Genomic DNA, 18,590 nt, shown 5'->3' on the forward strand with positions numbered 1-18,590 from the left:
GAAGTACAGAATATCCCCCATCGAGGATGTGCTGGTGTATGTAGACGTTGGTATTGCCATGAGGTATTAATGAATTATGGAGAAGCAAGCAGTGGCTGAGGATGAATTAAATAGATTGGTACAAGATCAAGGACTGAGCTAGTTGGCTCTGCAACAGAGGATGCTGACAAAAACGGTTTATTTCATGGTTTTATTCCTGACTTTACAAAGGCATTACCATAATTTAAATATGCAGATGCAAGTCCTGTATAAGCTCTCTTCAGCAAATGAGATGAGAATTTGATTTGTTCAGAGACCTTCCTTTGCCTGCAAGATAGCTGGTTTTATTGATTTTTTTCCCCCTATGTTGTGACATGGCAGATTATTTGCCTGCTTATACTGTATGTTTTACCATGGATTTGGACAGGTAATCTTAGAAAAGATAGAGACTGGACAACTTAAGTTAAAAAATGGAAAGCTGGAGTGAACATACAAAGCATTGACCAATAAAAACATAGGTCATACTCTTCTTGCTAGCGTATTGTGCTTAGAGTAAATTTCATATACACACAAAAGGAAATACAAATGTATACAGTGCAAGCAGGTATATGTTATTCACAAAGTATTGTTCTGTATATTACCTATTAAATCACTTCACAGATTCAGTTCCACAAGTAGCAACAGTTTAAGCAGTTTCAAGAAAACTGTAATATGCTGAGACCATATTTTTTTTGTGTACCTCCTGGGTATGGATAATCAACACAAATATTCCTTTAAATATTTGACAAAGAAACCATATTACTCCTATAAAGATGAATCCTTTCTTGACCAGGCTCCCCAAATTGCCATTAGAAGGATCATGACAATCACTGTGTAAAGGGTATGGACTGTAGCAAGGTCATCTCCACGCTGCTGCTTGAACCCAGAGGTGCTGTGCCAGTTCTCACTTTTGTTCCCATTGGGTTTCTGTCTGTGAGAACGGAGAGACTGTATCCTGCCATAACCAAAAGCAAGATTAAGATTAAAAATGATTCTTTTCTATTAACAGTTCAGTAGTGTTTATAATGAAGTCTAGAGCATGCATTGTATCATTGACTAGATTTGGGAAAGAGCTCTTCAAACTGTATGGGGCTAGTAAAGTGATTTCCATAATTGGAAATGCAAAACATTTACCAGCCATTTGGTATTTCTCTCTCACTGACAGGCAGAGAGACCGGGTATGAGCTTGTTAGAGGATGCACAGTGCTCTTGCTCTTCACTGTGGTTACAGATCAGTTGTAGGAGAAAAAACATAACCTTTTATTTTGCAATATTATGAAAGTGGCAGGGTTTAAAAAAAAAAAAAAAAACAGTCCAGTTTCCAAAGCTTTAATCCATGGGAACAAGCACAGCACATGCTATGTTAACTTTCCACCCTGTTCTCATAATGTATTTCTGCCCGCTTTTCAGAGCAGACTTCCCTCAGCACTCTGTGTCAGGGTATTCATTAGCCAAAGATACCAGTCAAGAGTAACTACGCAAACAGTATCTGCAGGACTCTCTGGAACATTTCACCTTTCATTTATACCTTTCCCAGATGGTTTGAAAGTAGAAGTGTTAGCTGATGGCCACTGACCTCCAGTTATTGTTATCTCCACTGAAAACTGCCTGCTAAGCCCCACTGGGCATGCTGCTTTTTTTTTTTAAGAGAAAAAAAATGTTTAATGTCCACAATTCCACTAGAACTAGAATGTCAAAAGGAGATCAGTTGGTTTGTGATTTTCATATATCTTAGGAAGGGGTCTGAGAAGTAGTTAGATGTATTACAGCTCTAGTTCATACATGCTCCTACTGTTATTATCACAGAGAGTAGGAGTTACCAAAAATGTTACCACAGATACAGTTTGCGAATAAAGAGCTTTTAAAACCAGATTATATTTATATACTTGCTCATATTTGGAAGACAGCTGTCAAAATTGATTTGATAAAAATTGAAGACTAGGAAGTACAATCTGCAAAAGGGAATTAATGGATAAACCAGAAGATTATAGAAGGTTGCTGTGGAATTAGAAATATACGTAACTTTCGTATTAGGACAAGGGCTACCTTCTGTCTTATGTAACTGCAATAATCTAAAATAACATAGTTCATGATCATCTGCCAACATAACATGAAGACTGTGAGAGGAATATTCTCCCTGTCAGTAGTTTGCTTTCCTGTTCCTGCCTGAGGGGAATGCAGTATGCGCAGCTTACCTCCTGGAAGCATTCATGTCTTGGTGATTGAGTTCACGATGAATCAGATTTCTTCTAGCACAGAGGAAAATATTATCCTTTTTTATCCTCTTGTTTCCTTGCACAAAAGAGGAAAATCTTCACTCAGTACCAGCAAAAAGTCTTCCTTCCAAGCCCACCAATTTGACCAACACTAATCTGGGAGCACTTAATCTGTGCCAATCAGAGTTCTAAAATTACTGGCTTTCTAAGGCTGTTTTTGACACAGTTCTTCAAGAAATTCCCTGGAGCAGCTCACAAGGCAAGCAATGAGTAATCCCAAGGACTGGCTTCTTTTAGCTGCTGGGATCCTTTCTTATAAACAGTAGCTCACTCCTAAAATGTTGCCAAATTCATAGCAACGCCAGTAATGCACAGATGGAGCATGCTAGTGATGAAAAATGAAGAATGAGCTGTATCTTAGAACTACTTTCTATTAGATCACAGGCTATTTTGGGGTAAAACTTACTTCCTTTCTACAACTGTAATTTGGTTTAACTTGCATGGAGTGAAACCCCAAGCCACCATCACTTAGATATGCTCTAATAGTCAAATATTTTTATGAAAAATTAGGTGCCTTCCTTAATAGTCTGTTGACTTTTATAACGCAATCATATTCAGTAAGTAGTCAATAAGCAGTGTAGCAGCACAAAAGAAAACATTTGGACATTTAGGTTTAGTAACAAAGTCACATACACCCTATGCTTCCTTGGCCACCTGGAACCACAACTAACAGGAGACTGTGCCAATGAAGATCTCCCAAAACTTGTGCATTGCATGATTATGTGGGTTAATGCTGACCGTAGTATAATAAATCCAATGGTCCAGCAGCTATTGGTAGGGCTAATGAATTTAAATTCATAGCTTCCTTTAAATTCATAGCTTAGAAAAAAAGGCCAATGCCCTTCTTTCCAAAAACAAAATGTGAAAATCAGCTTTAAGCCACCAAAAAAAAAAAATTCTTCCTCATTTAACTCTTCATGTTGAGTTTATTGCCACATATAGTTTCTGTTAAGACATAGCATTTATGTTTGTATATAGATAAAATCGGTTCTTTTAGTTTTAATAAACCTATTAGCAATTTCCAAACATGTCTTCAGATGTTATTTACATTCCAGAAATTAAGACTGAGCTTGTTTACTCATACTCATGTTGGTTTTAAAACTCTTTTCCATAAATAACATTTGTAAAATTTTTATTTCATTGAGACTGTCACTGTTAAAGGAAACTGAATGAGACTCCATTTCCTTAAAGTAAACTTGTTACAATTGTAAGAATATTAAGTACATCCATGTGTACTTCACTAGGAGTACAGGTGCTGTTTACTTCTAATGGCTGTGTGAGTAAAATTGCGACACTGGAACCAGTGGAACTACTGAGAACATCGTATCATTCTTTATTATTACTGATAAATTAAATATAGAAAGACAGAAATATTGCAATAACTTGGCAGAAGAAATTCAGATATCTGTGAAGAATTGCTGACTTGAATCACTTCTGGATTTTCCAGACCTGGTCCTGAGAATACAGGCAGTTACAACATTTGGATTTTACCAAACGACTTTTCTTAAATAACACATACAGAATGGGAGATGCCACAAAAAAGCTGTACACTGAAATTTCCCTATATATTTTTAGTTTTATATATTTTTAGTTTTTCTACTTCAGTCCTAAGATCTATAGCATTTACAGCCTATTCACCCATTTCCTCATTAGTTTCATGTAATACAGAATTCTGATTCATGTCCTAACATAGTAGGAGAAAACCCTAAGCACTGGACAGCATGAGACATCAGAAAAAAACACGGAAGAGTGGTGTTTTCCTGCTGTTTCTTACCAACATGGGTTTACTTTTAGAACTATTCTATCAGCCCATGTAATTGGCAGTAGCTGGGACTGACATCCGGGAATTTTGCTGTTCCTTACGTCAGCTTAGCAACAAGTACGTATCACTTCTGGTGCAGTTAAGTAACTTGGACAATGATGATCAGCAAAGATGTGGAGGAAACAGAAAAACTCCATCTGCACTCTTCACCGCAGCCGGCAGGGCGGCTGTTCCAGGAGTCACTTGGATGATTTGTAGCAGTCTAGTCTGTGATAGACCATGGCTGTGGGCTCACTCCATCCTGGAGTGACCTCAAAGCTGTCCCTGGGCATCATCAGTCTGTCCTCTGCCTTCTCATGGCCAAAGAAGAGACCAGCTTGGCCCCAAGGTGGGGCAAATGAAGCTTGACCTGATACAGGCTAGGAAAAAAGGGGAGCTGTATGTTGCTCTCTTTTCCTTATCATGGGCTGCAGATTACTCCTCATACAGCTAAGAGCAAGTCATAGAATCAGAATAGTTTGGGTTGGAAGGGACCTTAAAGATCATCTAATTCCAACCCCCCTGCCAAGGGCAGGAACACCACCCATTGGGTCAGGCTGCCCAAGGCCCCATCCAAGCTGTCCTTGAACACCTCCAGGGATGGGGCAGCCACAGCTTCCCTGGGCAACCTGTAGAAAGGAAATGCTTCCTTGTCCTCAGTGTAAGAAAGTGAACCTAGAGCAGATTGCCCAGAGAAGTCATGAATGCCACATCCCCATTCAAGGCCAGGGTGGATAAGGCTTTGAGGAACCCGATCCAGTGGAAAGTGTCCCTGCCCGTGTCAGGAGGGGGTGTGGAATTGGATAATCTTTAAGGTTCCTTCCAGCCCAAACATATGATGTTATGAAAAAGGGAAATGGGAGTGTCTTCTATCAGTTTCTGGACCCCCAGCACCCAGATGGCTCCTAGGCTTTCTGCGGTTCCCGGTCATGTGTCTGCAGGTGCATGGAGGCTTTCCCTCCCCTTGCTGCCGAGATCAGCCGGGCAAACCCGGCTCTGCAGTAACAAGCAATGGGGATGAATCAGCAACGCTGTGGTGTTTGAGGAGTGGATTTGTTTGTGAGCCTGGGTGGAGCCCAAGGGGTTGTGGACCCAGACGTGGCTGAGCAGCCATCAGCCACCCTATGGGCACCTGCTACAGCCTTTGGGATAGCTGAGACTAAAAATGCCAGGTAATAATCTCTCTAAGATTTTTTTGAGTTTTAGAAAGGAAGCATTCTTCATCAGACTGAGGGAGTGATCCCATCAATCGCGTGGAAAGAGGCAAGAGCTGGTTAGAGAATGTATTTCCCACTTACATGCGTATGGATAAAATTTCCCTAGAAATCTTATGCATGTCTATGACTTTCCAAGGAGTAATTTTAACGTTATTATGAACTTCACAATGGCCAAAACTCTTGCTGATTTGGAGCTGGCTCCAGCTCTCTGCCTGACCTTTTATTTGAGATGGAGAGAGAGAGGGACTGCAGAGGATTACAGAAGAGGCATCTGCTCAGCACAGATCTTACTTCATGCAAGATGTTGTCATCTCCAAAGAATTAACAGTGTCTGGAAATACACTGTTTGAAAGAAAACATGCTGTCACCTGGAGTATAGTGTCCAGTTCTGGAATTCTCAGCATAAGAAGGAGATGGAGCTGTTGGAACAGGTCCAGAAGAGAGCTACAAGGATGATCAGGCTGGAGCACCTTCCATAGGTGCTGAAAGAGTTGGGGTTGTTCAGCCTGGAGAAGAGAAGGCTCTGAGACCTTGTAGCACACTTCTAGTACCTGAAAGGGGCTACAGGAAAGCTGGGAGGGACTGTTTACAAAGACTTGTAGTGAGAGGATGAGGGCGGATGGGTATAAACTGGAGAGGAGCAGATTTAGACTAGACATAAGGAGGAGATTCTTCACCATGAGGGTGGTGAGCTGCTGGCAAAGGTTGCCCTAGGAAATTGTGGATGCCCCATCCCTGGAGGTGTTCAAGGCCAGGTTGGATGGGGCCTTGGGCAGCCTGGTCTGGTGGGAAGCACCCTGCCCATGGCAGGGGGATTGGAACTTAAGGTCCCTTCCAAACCAACCTTTCTATGATTCGGAGGGCCATTCTGTCTAAATTTCAAAAAAATACAGCCATTTAGATGAGACTTAACTCTACTTTAGCTAAAAAAAAAATTTTAAAAAATATTTAATATTCAAAAATATTCCACTTTTTGTAACAGCAGCTACTTCTCTCACAGCCTCTGTTGGTCCCGGGTGCTGTGATGCGCCAGAGGCCCCTGTCTAGTTTGACCTGCTCCGCGGCCGTTGAGGCGCCCCGGCCAACTACAAGCCCCAGAATGCCCCGGGCGGGGCCGGTATCGTTCAAACGAGCCAATGAGAGTGCGCGGGGCGCATCACGTGACCGGGGGAGCGTTTTCAAACGTCCAGGCGGCAGCGCCCTACGCCGCTTTGTGCTCGGCGGCTTCGCGGAGGTGAGCGGGCGGCGGGGCCGCGGCGGCCGGCCCGTACCCGGCGCCCCTGTCCCCTTCCCGGCGCCCCTGTCCCCTTCCCGGCGCCCCTGTCCCCTTCCCGGCGCCCCTGCCCCCTTCCCGGCCCTCGGTCTCGCGGTGTGCCCCGCCGAGGCCCGGCTGCGGGGGGCCTGCCTGAGATGGGGCGGCTCCGCGTGTGGCTTCTCCCGCCCCGCGGTGCCTGTGGGGTCCCCTCGGCTCCGTCAGAGCTGCCCCGGGAGGGACCGGCCCCGGTAGCTCAGCAAAACCCGAGCGAGCTGTGTTAAAGCGGGGACGACTCTGCCTTTGGTCGCAGGAGGATCGTGTCGGGTGGGTTTCTGGTGCTGGCTTGAGCACAACACGCGCTTTTTTTTGTGGAGCGGAGACGTGCTGGGTCTCGGTTGTGCCAGTCCCGAATCAGTGCTGAAAAAAAGTTTGATTTTCTTCTAGCCCGTGGTCAGCTGCAACTGTCTAGCCATGCCGCCCATTGCAACTGCACTCATGAGAAGTTTAGTTGCTGAACACAGAGTTTGCGTTAAGGGATTTCAGAAATCAAGGCATCGCTACTGTATTTGAAGGCTTTTTGCAGAGGCTGCAACACTAAATATATACATAATTTTAGATGATTGGGCAGCATGTTTCAAGAGAGGAGGGAGAGATGTGTGGCATCCCATAAACTCATTGTGTGGCTGTCCCTAAGTGTAACATATAAGAGTCTTCAAAGGCAAAAATACTCCATGCTAGTCTGGCAATGTTGTAAAATTCTGTGACTATTGCTTTTGTTCTTTTTTGGTTTTTTTTTTAACTTACTGCATAGCTAATTCTGTATTTTCCAGACGCTATGGAGGAAGGAAAAGAAATGGCAGCACGTTGCTCAAGTCGTGAGACTGAAGAAAAAACGAGTATTCAAACGAGCAATGGTAGGTAGAGAACATGTTGGGATATTCTCTGCCTGGCATATCCCTTATTAAAAGTAAAGACAGTTTGGATCAGTAGACCTCCTGTGTCTGCTTTATATCTTGTTCTGTATACTTATTTCCTTGCATAGTCTGATGTTGTCAGTCTCAGTTTACAAGCCTCCTTAAAAGCTTGTGGAGCCCTGGTGCTAGAGCATATGTAGTAGCGACACGATGTCATCAACCTCTCTTCTATATATCTACATTGAGCTCCTCCCTTTTCTTTATCTGTCTGCTGTTGATTCAATTAATTCAACTTAGTGCCTATATTAGCTAACAGGAAAACTAATCTTTCTCACTAGCTCCTGTAGTGGTCTGACCTGGAAAAGAACTGACTGATAGACCCATATGGCAATTCAGTTGTCCTAGATTATATATTCTCACTTTTCTTGATTTGAGGCTGCTGATACCTTTTCCCACAGCCAGATCCCATGTTCATATTACAGATCCTTAAAAATTAAGGCTGACATCTTTTATTGTATTTGGTCATCTATCACAATTTTGCTCATATTCACTGCTGCACCTTGAATTTCTTTGACCTAAACTATCTTATTTTTGTCATTATTTAAACTTTCTTTGCCGTCTGACATGAGCTTCACCAAATTGTCGAAGTTCATTTTTTATTATAAATTCCCACTGTGACAGAATTCTTACTGTTATAGTTTCAGACCTTGTTCTTCTGTGTGATGAAAAGTTTGATTTTGACCTTTCACTCTCTCCAGCAAGGTAAGTGAAGGGTCTATTGGTAAATATACCTTTAAAATGGACATGTGAGGTTCTGGGCTGACTTATTTTTCTTTGTAGTGGAAATGAAGATGAAGTTTTTATTGGCCCTTTGGGACATAAAGAAAAATGTATTGCTGCCAATATAGAAGCAAAAAAAAGTGCTGAAGAAAAAAGTGTGTCTCTTCGTGATGAAGAGTGGAGCCCACTTACAGGAGAGAAATTTGTGGAAATTATCAAAGAAGCTCACTTGTTAGCACTGCAAATAGAGACTGGAAGCAAGAATGAACAGACTAAAATAAACCAATCAGAAGAACAGGAAAACAAGATTATAGAAAAATTTGTGGAGGACTCAAAGTCAAAACTAAAAATACTGAGAAAGCAAAATAAAAGGAATAGTCCCAGAGCTGTTAAAAGGGAGACATACTGTGTGTGGGATAGCCCAGCATGTCAGCTGCCACCTTGTTTTCAGAAGGAATCGGATAAACTTTTGTCAGATGCCAAAACAGATGCTCTTCATGCTTCTTCAGACAGAAGCCCTGTTAGAATTTGTGTATCTCCTACAAAAATTGCTAGTTCATCTCTGACAGAAGAACAGAAAACTAAGGAAAAAATTACAAAGGCAACTGGCAAACTGCCAATGGCAAAACCTTCATCTGCTCTTGGAAAAAGCAATTCATTGACAACCGAAAAGGTAAAGACAGTTTCTGGGCAACAATATTTTCTTTAAACATGGCCTTTGTGTGGTTTAGGAATGTTTAAACTGACAAAAGCTTCTATTTTTAAAAGTGAACTTTAATCTTCTGATGTTTCTTTACCTCGTAAGATCCTTAGGCAGGAAACACTATATATAAAAAAGAAAAGTCATGGCAGATACTATGGTATAGTAGCTAACTAGTTTCTGTTGTGACAACAGAGCATCTGCAGCCAAATTTCTTTTCTGTTGTATTTTGGTTTTGTGAATGCCATCATTCCTGTCTTATGTTTAAACACTGTTCTGTTGCTGGTAAAATTACTGTGCTGTTCTTAGTGATTTAATGTGAAAAAATGGCACTGTTTACTGATAATCATTGTAAGTGGATAGGGGGGACCCACAATTATTTTGATAGGACAGGAAAATCTTTTAGCTCTAGATCTGTCCACAACTCGTCTTAGTAATGAAAAGCACCGATTAATGGCATCACATTTAAAATGTGGCTATGTGACCATCTGTTCTAAGATAGTAAGGAAGTAATTGTGTTAGTGACCTTGTGTGCACAAATCCCAATCTCTAGATATTCTATCTTCTGGATTTTATTGCTCTATGCCTTATGGCTTAGGCTTCAGCAATTACTGAAAACGTGATGCTGGCTCTTTGGGAACAATCCCCAATGGAAAACAGAGAACCCTTTGATTCCTTTGTGGTATGACTCATCTTGATTTTGGGTGCTACTAAAAAAGGCACAGTCTTAATGCTTTAACTAGCCAAATTGTACCCCACTGTCTAAATAGACAGTTTGGATGATGCAGTCTACTGTTATAATGTCTGGAAAGCTAGAGCAAAGCAGAAGAATATCAATTAAATGGAGATCTCATAGTTGTAAGGAACAGCTGTTACAGTACTTTGGTGAATGTGATGATACAAAACTTGTGCTGATGAACTGTTGCTACAGAACTGTCCTTAGGATTCAAGCATATCCTAGTACTTAACAAACACTCACTAGACTGGCTTTAAACTATGTTACTCTAAGGATTTGACTGGGCTCAAAGGCTTCTTTGTTGACTGTTGTCTTGATTTCTTAAAATCCATTTATGTAAAAAGGCTTTATAGTGGTTTCCAGAAACACTAGTAGCTTTGTAAAATGTTACATTGAAATTTGCAGCCCAAACAAGGAAAACGTACTAGTATTTCTACAAAAAGAGACCTGAACAGCATGGGGTCATCTGAAGATCTAATTTCTGAAAAATCTAGTGCTGCTTCAGATGTTTTTGAGTCTTCGTGTGGTGGCAGTTCTTCATCAGAAGATAAAAAAACCCTTCCTGCACCTAGTAAGGTAACGGCGAGCATTATTATGAACAGAATTTTTGTGATGTTCTGATAAAAGAAAAAATTGAATATAGTCTACTTTCTAATTTAAAGCTATATTGTTTTGTGTAATGGTTTTAAGGAAGGTAGTCTGTTCTGTAATTACTGTTCTTGAATGTATGTTCTAAGTCTTAAGTATGTTCATTGTGTTATAGAACAACTCTAAATATGTTAGATTAGCAAGCTTTACCTTTGTTTTTAAAGCAAGGTCTCCAGGTAAGTGATTAGCAATTTTCTGTAAGAAACAAAGTTTTTGATGTCTGTAATTAAATATACCATATGAAAAGGTTGCCATAACTTGTATGAAGGTAGAATACCAGTAGCTGTCAGGAGGTGTTTTGAAGCTTTAGACACCTATGTCTGTGCTGCCTGCCACTTCACTGAACCACAGAATGGCTCACGTTGGAAGGAATGTTTGGAAGCATCTGGTTCAACACCCTGCTCAAGCAGGGCCACCTAGAGCCAGTTGCCCAGGGCCATGTCCAGATAACTTTCAAATACCAAGGCTGGAGACTCAGCAACCTGTGCCAGTGGTCAGTGACCCTCGCATTAAAAAAGTGCTTTCTGATGTTCAGTGGTGGAACCTCCCATGTTTCAGTCTGTGCCCGTTGCCTCTGGTCCTCTCACTAACCATCACTAGACACTGTCCTTTTAGATATTTGCATATATTGATGAGATCCGCCTTGAGCCTTCTCTTCTCTAGGCTGAACAGTCACAGCTCTCAACTTTCCTTAGATGGGAGATGCTTCAGTTACTTGATCGTCTTAGTGACACTTTGCTGGGATCCTTCCAGTAGCTCCAAGTTGCTGACATACTGGGGAGTCTGGAACTGGACAGATCTTCAGGTGTGGCCTCCACAGTGGTGAGCAGAGGGGAGAGGTCTCTTCCTTCTAACCACTGGCAATGCTCCTAATACGTCCTAAGATACTGTTAACATTCTTTGCCGCAAGAATGTGTTGCTGTCTTATAGTCAGCTTGTCCACCAGTGGTCCCAATAGGCTTTTCTGCAAACCTACTTTCCAGCTGGTTGGCGCCCAGTGTATACCGGTGCCTGGGGTTATCCCTTTTATTCTTTAATCCATTTAAGTCCATACTCGAGTTTGTTGCAGGAATACAAATAACAGTCCACCTCTTAGATCTGATGTTCCAGTTCTGTACGGTGACTTGGATATAATGATTTTTTTCTAAGAAATTCACTTTTGAAACTGTAACACGAGGAAGGAGTGTCTTTAATATTCATAAATAAAAAGCTCTAATACCAAGAAAAAGCATGGCAAAATGTGTTAGGGGTTGTTTTTCTATTGAATAAACTATATTCTCTGATTCAGCCTGGCTTAAAGAAGATAACGCACCTAAAACTTCCTGGTATTGCCAGTGGTCTCGCAAGAAAAACTACTTCGTCTTTGTCATCAGTTTCCGTCATGAACCCAAGTCTGAGTTCAAGTTTACCCATTTCTCCAACAGGAAAAAATGGTAATCACTATGGATTTGTACTACAAATCAATTTTTAAGTAGTTATGCATATCTTGGGTTTTGATATGCTTTAATGATGGCCAGTACAGTACATACAAGCAGTGAGAAATATTTGGAATGAAGAGTAAAATTTTTGTAGGCTAGTTCAATAAATCCCTGTGGACTAAAAATGTATCTTAAGCTTCTATCACTTGTAAAAATCAGTTTCATGTAAACTTGATGTCTACTTGTGATGGTCTGACACAATTAGAAAGCAAGCAATGCCTCAGGAAGCCTTTTCTTTTTGTCCATGATGTGTATTATAGCCAAGTACGTGAGTTTCTGAATGCTGCAAGCTTGTCTAACTTGATTTAAAAAAAAAAAACACCACCAAAACTGAAATATGGAAGGAAGGTGGAAGGCCTAGTTACAAGTTTCTGTAAGCCTGATAAAAGGAGGATGAGCTTTACTCAAGCAGATTGCAAAAAAAACCTCTGGGGAGATAACTGAATACAACGAAGATACTTATGCTGTAATAAGGACATCAATTTGACCATTTCAGTTAGCCTCAAAGGATCAGGAAAATAGTCACCTAAAAATGCTGACAGATGTAAGCACCACAGTTCTTGTAGATTATCAGGTTAGAGTTACTGCATTTTTTTTTGTATTTTGTTTCTGGATGGATAATAATATATCAGTAAAAGTTAAAGCTGAAGAATTATTTTATGGTAGAAGTGTCTAGTTAAGATTCATCCTGTTAATGTATGTAGCCTACAGACTAAAAGAACCACACAGAAAACTGAGAAAAGCACTTGTGAGGAAGTTCAGCCTGTGGTGTTAAGGAGTATAGCCTGAAGGGAACAGAGCCAACTATACTGGGAGAAAGTTGAAAATGTAACTTGAATCTGCAAGCTGGTTTGGCATTCCTTGAAGAATATTCTTGGACTTGCTTGCAGTAATTCAGGAATTTGGTAGGGAGATTTTCTAAAACAGACAACATTGCTGAAGAATTCAAGGAGTAAGTTTTCAGTAGTTGTACACGTTCTCCTTAAGCCTGAGTAGTTTGAACATAAATTTAAATGCAGCAAACTGCTGTTTTTCTTTCCTGTGTGAGTGTAATTATTGTACTCAGTCAAAAACTTAGCAATAAGCAATGATTCAGAAGTATTACTTAACTTTCTATTTCAGGAAAATCAAGCATCCCTTCAAAGGTTAGTGTGAGTGGCTCTAGGCTTTCATCTAGTTCAAACAGCCTGGCCCTTGTCAAACCTACCAGAATGTCATCTCTGCCATCTGCCAATACTGAGAAATCCAGGAAGCAAGCAAGATCAGCTAGTACTCCCACAACATTTAGTGCTGCAAGCCTGGCTAAATCTTCAGCTTCTCTAACATCCTTTGAGGCTGTAGGCAGTGGAATTCAGAAACTGAGCTCTGTTCACAGTCTGCAGAAGCTATGTCAGCAGAATAAAGATGGAAGCGCAACAAAAGGAAGCCTGTTTCCAAAACCCAAGGCTAGAGTTCTGTCTGTTCCTGCAAGTCAGACTAAGGTTCTAGGGAAGACTGGAGGTAAGCACATACTTTGTGTTATCTGTCTACTAGCTTTGCTATTAAAAACAAGTGTTGAATGGTTGGCTGTTTCATTACGCTTGTGTCCACCTCTTGGAAGGAATTAGTATTTTAACTGAAAGGTATCTGTTATAAAAAAACCAAACATGAATGTGGATAGCAATTAACAAAACTTTTCTCTTTAGATACACCAATAAAATCAGCACCAAAAGCAGCATCATCTCTTGGATTAACATTTTGTGGCACACTTGGAAGGTAGGGCTCAGCTGAAAATTGAATGTACTGAGGCATACTTCTTAATGCAACACGCTTGGGTGTTGCAACAATTTCTAAAAGTTTTAACTTCACTATATAGTCCTTTGAGATCCTCTAGGCTAGCAGTGTTCTTACCTACTGAAACTGATTTAAGCAAAACAAAACTCCAAACTTAAATGAAACACCACTGCCACCCGCCTTTAGAGGAAGAGGGTTCTATTTGCAGTGGTAGATAGATTGGTCATTCATAAAAATGCTTTTGAAGTAAAGCCCTTACTATGCTGTTGTCATGAACTTTATGATAATTACCATTCCCTTACTGAACAAAAGGAAACAGCTTTATATTGTTTGGTAAAATAGTTTGAATAACACTATTTCTAGAAACTTTTTGCTAATTCATGTTCCTTCTTTAGCGCCATGGCAGTCAGCACTCCTGTAAAAGACTCGGAAGACAGGACCTCTCAGAATTCTTGTTTTCGTATGAGGTCTGCCTCCATGACTCCTGCCAGTCTGAAACGGTCTGGCTTACCTACACCTATTCGTCGTATCTCAGAATTTCCAGCAGTGACTCCTAAAACTGCACCAAGAATGGAATTTTCTCCACATGCTGCACCTATTTGCCGAAGTTCCAGCTTTTCTACCAAAAAGACTCTTAGAGCTGGGTAAGACAGACCTCCATATATTAAATGACTACTGTAGGCAAATTGCTTCTAAATGAATTCTAATGATTTTCAGGTTTCAAGGACATCTGCTAAATGTTAGAAGAAAGCATTTGAGCATAAATGCTGTATATGCCAAATAAAAAGTTATATCCTGTGACTAGTACAATACTGTCAGCCTTACTGAGATGCGTCAATATCTAACATTAAAGAATTATAGTTTTTGATAGGAAGTTACCGAGCTAACGGACAACTAAAGACTTGCATCTGATGCTCTGACTGGAAACAGATTTGGTTTTATGTTACTATTGCCTTCTGATGAAGGGAAGTAGCTGGTTAATATGCGTGTTGCTGTTAACTTTGTTTTATACTGTTGCCAACGTATCAGTAAAATTACACTTTGTTAAAGCATCAGTCAAAAAGCCAAGGATTTAGTTGCCTGAACTTCAGTTTCTGAGCAGGTTTGTTATATTTGAAACAATTGCTTGCAGAATGGGTGAATCCTACACTGTTAATTGTTTTCTGTGAAAATAATGTTACCTTCTTTACATTATCAGCACAACATATCAGCACAACATCTTACAAGTTGTATATATATGTACATATATATATTTACGCAGGCTTGCTTTGTGCTTGGTGGATGTGAACAGTATTAAAGCAGGAATGATTAATAGCTAGACAACTCTTCCTATATGTCATGTTACTTAGGCTAAATGTCCAAAATAGTCTCTTCTCTCAAGGAAACACTCTCTCTGCAATGACTTTGTCGTACTAGTCAGATTACAACCCCATGTGCTCCAGCTGGTGTCAGTGCTTCCTCTCAGCAGTGACTGAAGTGAGTTGCACAGTGGTATGCAATATCAGTACTTTTTTGCTAGTTTCTTCAAAGTCTAAAACCCCAAATCCCATGTGTAAAGTTTAGGTTGCATTTATATGTCAATTTAATCTTAAAATTCTTCCTAAGCCTTTAGCTTAGGAAGCTTTTTGGTTGTTAAAACTTGCAAGGGGTGGAAAAAAAAAAGGAGAAAATGAGGTTAGGGCGTTGGCTTGTCTGTTTTCAGCAGTCCACACTGATGAAAACTCAGAGCAAATGCTCTTTTCCCTAGTTCTCAACAGACAAAAGAGAAGATGCAGATCTCTTCAGAAGATGATATATCTCCTCCACCTTTGCTACCTCTTGCACTTAACTTCTCACCAGAAAAAGCTACTCCAGCAGTAGTAGAAAATGAATTAAAAGAGGCTGAAATACAAAATCAGTTGGCTGAAGAGAAACAAACTGAGGTAAGAAATGAAAATAAATTTTGCTACACAACTGCTTGGTAAACTGCTTGAAGGTCAACTATTTCAACACAAAGTATGAAAAACAGTACATACAAGGTCAAAATGCATTCACTCTAAGCGTTTGCACCCTCTAGTGCCTGTCTGTAGCATTGAACATCTGTTTTGTACTTCCACTAAGTTTGTTCCCATTTCAAAGCTTGAATGGTCAAATCCTTGCAGATTCCACGTGAACTTTACACTTTTGGATAAGTGCTGTGAAATCCTGGTGGATTGATTAGAAAAGCAGTGTCACAGGGTAGTTCCTATTGCAGCCATAAAACCCTTTTGATAAAAATTAAAAAAAATACTCCGGCGTAGCTAAATTAAATCGGCCAACAGCAATGCAAATCTGCCTGCAATAAGTGAGGATTAAACCTGAAGGCCCATGTACTGTGAACTTAAGTCATGTACTTCATCCAGTGAACGCTTTCTCCTTCTACCAAGAATCTACTGGCTTCTTGTTGAAAGCTGGCACTCCACAGGCATTAAGGAGAAAACTGAACTGGTAGTTTTGAAATATTAACCTGTCAAAATGGCTGTTGATTCACAAATATTCAGGTTTAGAAAAATCTGTAAATTAATTGATGTTATTGCATCAATATTTTCATTGTTAGCTTATTTGATGACATGATGTATGTGTGGTAGAATTACTTAGCACATGTATAGAATAGTCAAACTGGAGAAAAGCTCTACAGAATAATTTATATGGCTAAATAACATTGCACAATAATTGTGGTCAAGTCACTTAAATATTGAGTTCTTACTCCTCCATGTTAAATTTGACCTAACTCTGCTTTTAAGAGGAAAGTTTTTATGTCCCAAGGAGCTCTTCTGCTAGCCATGGGCAGAGCAAGAGTTGAGGTTCTTACTGAAAACAATCATGCATGAAAAATACTCAACCTGTAAATTAAAGCTATCCTGTGATTACTACAACTGTAGAAGCTAAATTGCCTAAATATTTATGAAGGAATCATGGAGAACTGAGGGAAAAACCTGATTTTTTTTTTTTTTTAAGGCCTTACTGGTAGATATTGCAGTAGACACATCACTCCCACACACTTTGGAATGTGAAAGTAGACCTCTGCTTGATCTTTCCAATACTCCTGAAGTGAATAAAATTACTCCTCTAAAGCCTATGTTCTCAGGACAGGTAAAGGTAAGTTATAGTCAAGTCTTCTGCTGCAAATACGCTAGCAGAAAAACGTCAATTGGCTGCATACACTTGTCTGCAGAGCAGCTCCACAATACTCTAGGAATTATTTCGTATTAGCTTGATATGTTCAATATGATACAACATATAAAGGTGCTCCTAAGTAAAGAGAAAAAAATGTTTGGGATCGGTGTGCTCTAAACTAGAAGTCAGTGAGCAATCTGCAAATAGGAAAAGAAGGATGAAGAAATGACTTAATGCTTAAAGCAGTTATTAAAGAAAGAAAGTGTTCTGAAGCAGGAAGTGTATGCTGTCTTCCTTTTCTTGCAAATTTTAAGTTCTTGGCAGCAGCACATTTCCAGAAAAAAAGGAAGGCTATCTGTCCTCTCCTAATCCCCTCCTTAGCTGAAAGATATGTGTTGGAATCTACTCCAAATTTAACAAGCATTTCTGGGCAAATGTTTTGTACACTAGTGGCTTGAAGGTAGATGCCTTTAGATGTTGTCAGATGAATGGTGGTAACCGAGGATGTAGCCTTTGGCAACATTAGATCATTAGATGTAGTTAGGATCAATTTAATATCTGGTCCTTTAAAGTATGTCAAAACACCATCACAGAAGTCTGACTTCTGGAGGCATGTTCAGAGGTGACTGGAGTGCTCTGCCCTGCCTCGATGGCAGTCACTTGGATATGCATAGTAATGAAACTCAGAGAAGCTTTTTAGGCTTGAACTTGAAAGTTTGAGTGTGGTGCTTGTATCTGTCTCTTGGATACTAATAGGAATCCTAAACAAAAGAAGTACTTGAAGATGATGTTAGAGATTATTGCTGCTAGTAGTGTATAACAACTGACTACAATAGCTAAATTTTATTGTTTTTCTTTCAGCTAATTGATCTCAGTTCGCCCCTTATCACTCTGAGTCCTGATGTAAACCAAGAAAATCTGGATTCCCCTCTAATCAAGTTTTGAACTTTAACTGAAATGAAGAATTCCCGGCATCTGTGATTTTAAAAGTCTTTAGGTGTTACATTTCACTGGTACTGTTTTTTTGAAGAAGGCTATAGATTATCAGATTAACTGCATTAACACCATAGAATTTTAATAGCCTTGATACAGCCATACTGAATCTGTTTAAGTGTTCTGTTAATGGATATGCTGCAATGGATGTATTTAAACTGTGTTGCCCTAAGGCCAGAACAGATATTCCCTGTAATGGAAGCCTTTCTCTTTTTGTTTCCTACCAATTGTTTTTGATTCCTTATCCCATATGTGCCACAGATTTAATTTAAAATAAATGAGTTTTTTACTGAACTGTTGTACAAAATAGCAACCTTTTTTGTTACGCTATTTTAGTGTTTTACTAGCAAATGTTAAGATGCAGGTATAGCTAGTGGACTTCAGGGTGGTTTTTCATAAGAAAGTGTAGCAAGTTTGTGAATAAAAATGTTTTACTGTTGAATGCTAATGGAATACACTAGCAGCAACATCTGAATTGGTGTAATTCAAAGGAGAAAGTAACAGCTTGTTATTGCCAGATGGTTTAAGTCTTAACATTTGACGGTTAGACTTGAAATTTCTCCCTCTCAATGGAAAAATACTTTCTTACCCAAATTTGACACACTTGTATAATACATGGATATTTTAGATACAGGGAGGTGAAAAGAAATGAAAATGCATGTAGTGGCAGCTCATAAATGTTAAAGCAACAAGCCTGTCTTGGAGACTAGAGACTTCTGCTGCATATGTACTAGCTTAACTTATTTATTAAAGTTTATCAAGAGATTGAAATGGATTTTCAGCTGTTTCTGTTAATTCAAAAAGTGGTGGAAGATTGGGAATCTAAATGCTTACGTAGGAAGAAGTGTTCAGGTAAGCATCGAGCA

At 39.8% G+C, this 18,590-nt stretch overlaps 1 protein-coding gene across 1 annotated transcript; it reads left to right on the forward strand.

Annotated features, from left to right (window-relative positions):
* The first annotated feature begins 6,411 nt into the window (after nt 1–6,411).
* Nucleotides 6,412–18,479, forward strand: GTSE1 (G2 and S-phase expressed 1). Its single transcript, XM_069849747.1, is given in 13 exon segments — nt 6,412–6,478; nt 6,481–6,546; nt 7,398–7,481; nt 8,180–8,243; nt 8,322–8,934; nt 10,103–10,273; nt 11,634–11,778; nt 12,946–13,323; nt 13,509–13,578; nt 13,992–14,240; nt 15,344–15,518; nt 16,573–16,713; nt 17,593–18,479. Coding segments are annotated over 13 exon segments (2,307 nt in total). The 3' UTR covers nt 17,677–18,479.
* Nucleotides 18,480–18,590: the final 111 nt, after the last annotated feature.

The sequence above is a fragment of the Phaenicophaeus curvirostris genome, chromosome 1 (genome assembly GCF_032191515.1).
Source record: "Phaenicophaeus curvirostris isolate KB17595 chromosome 1, BPBGC_Pcur_1.0, whole genome shotgun sequence".
Classification (NCBI taxonomy): Eukaryota; Metazoa; Chordata; class Aves; order Cuculiformes; family Cuculidae; genus Phaenicophaeus; species Phaenicophaeus curvirostris.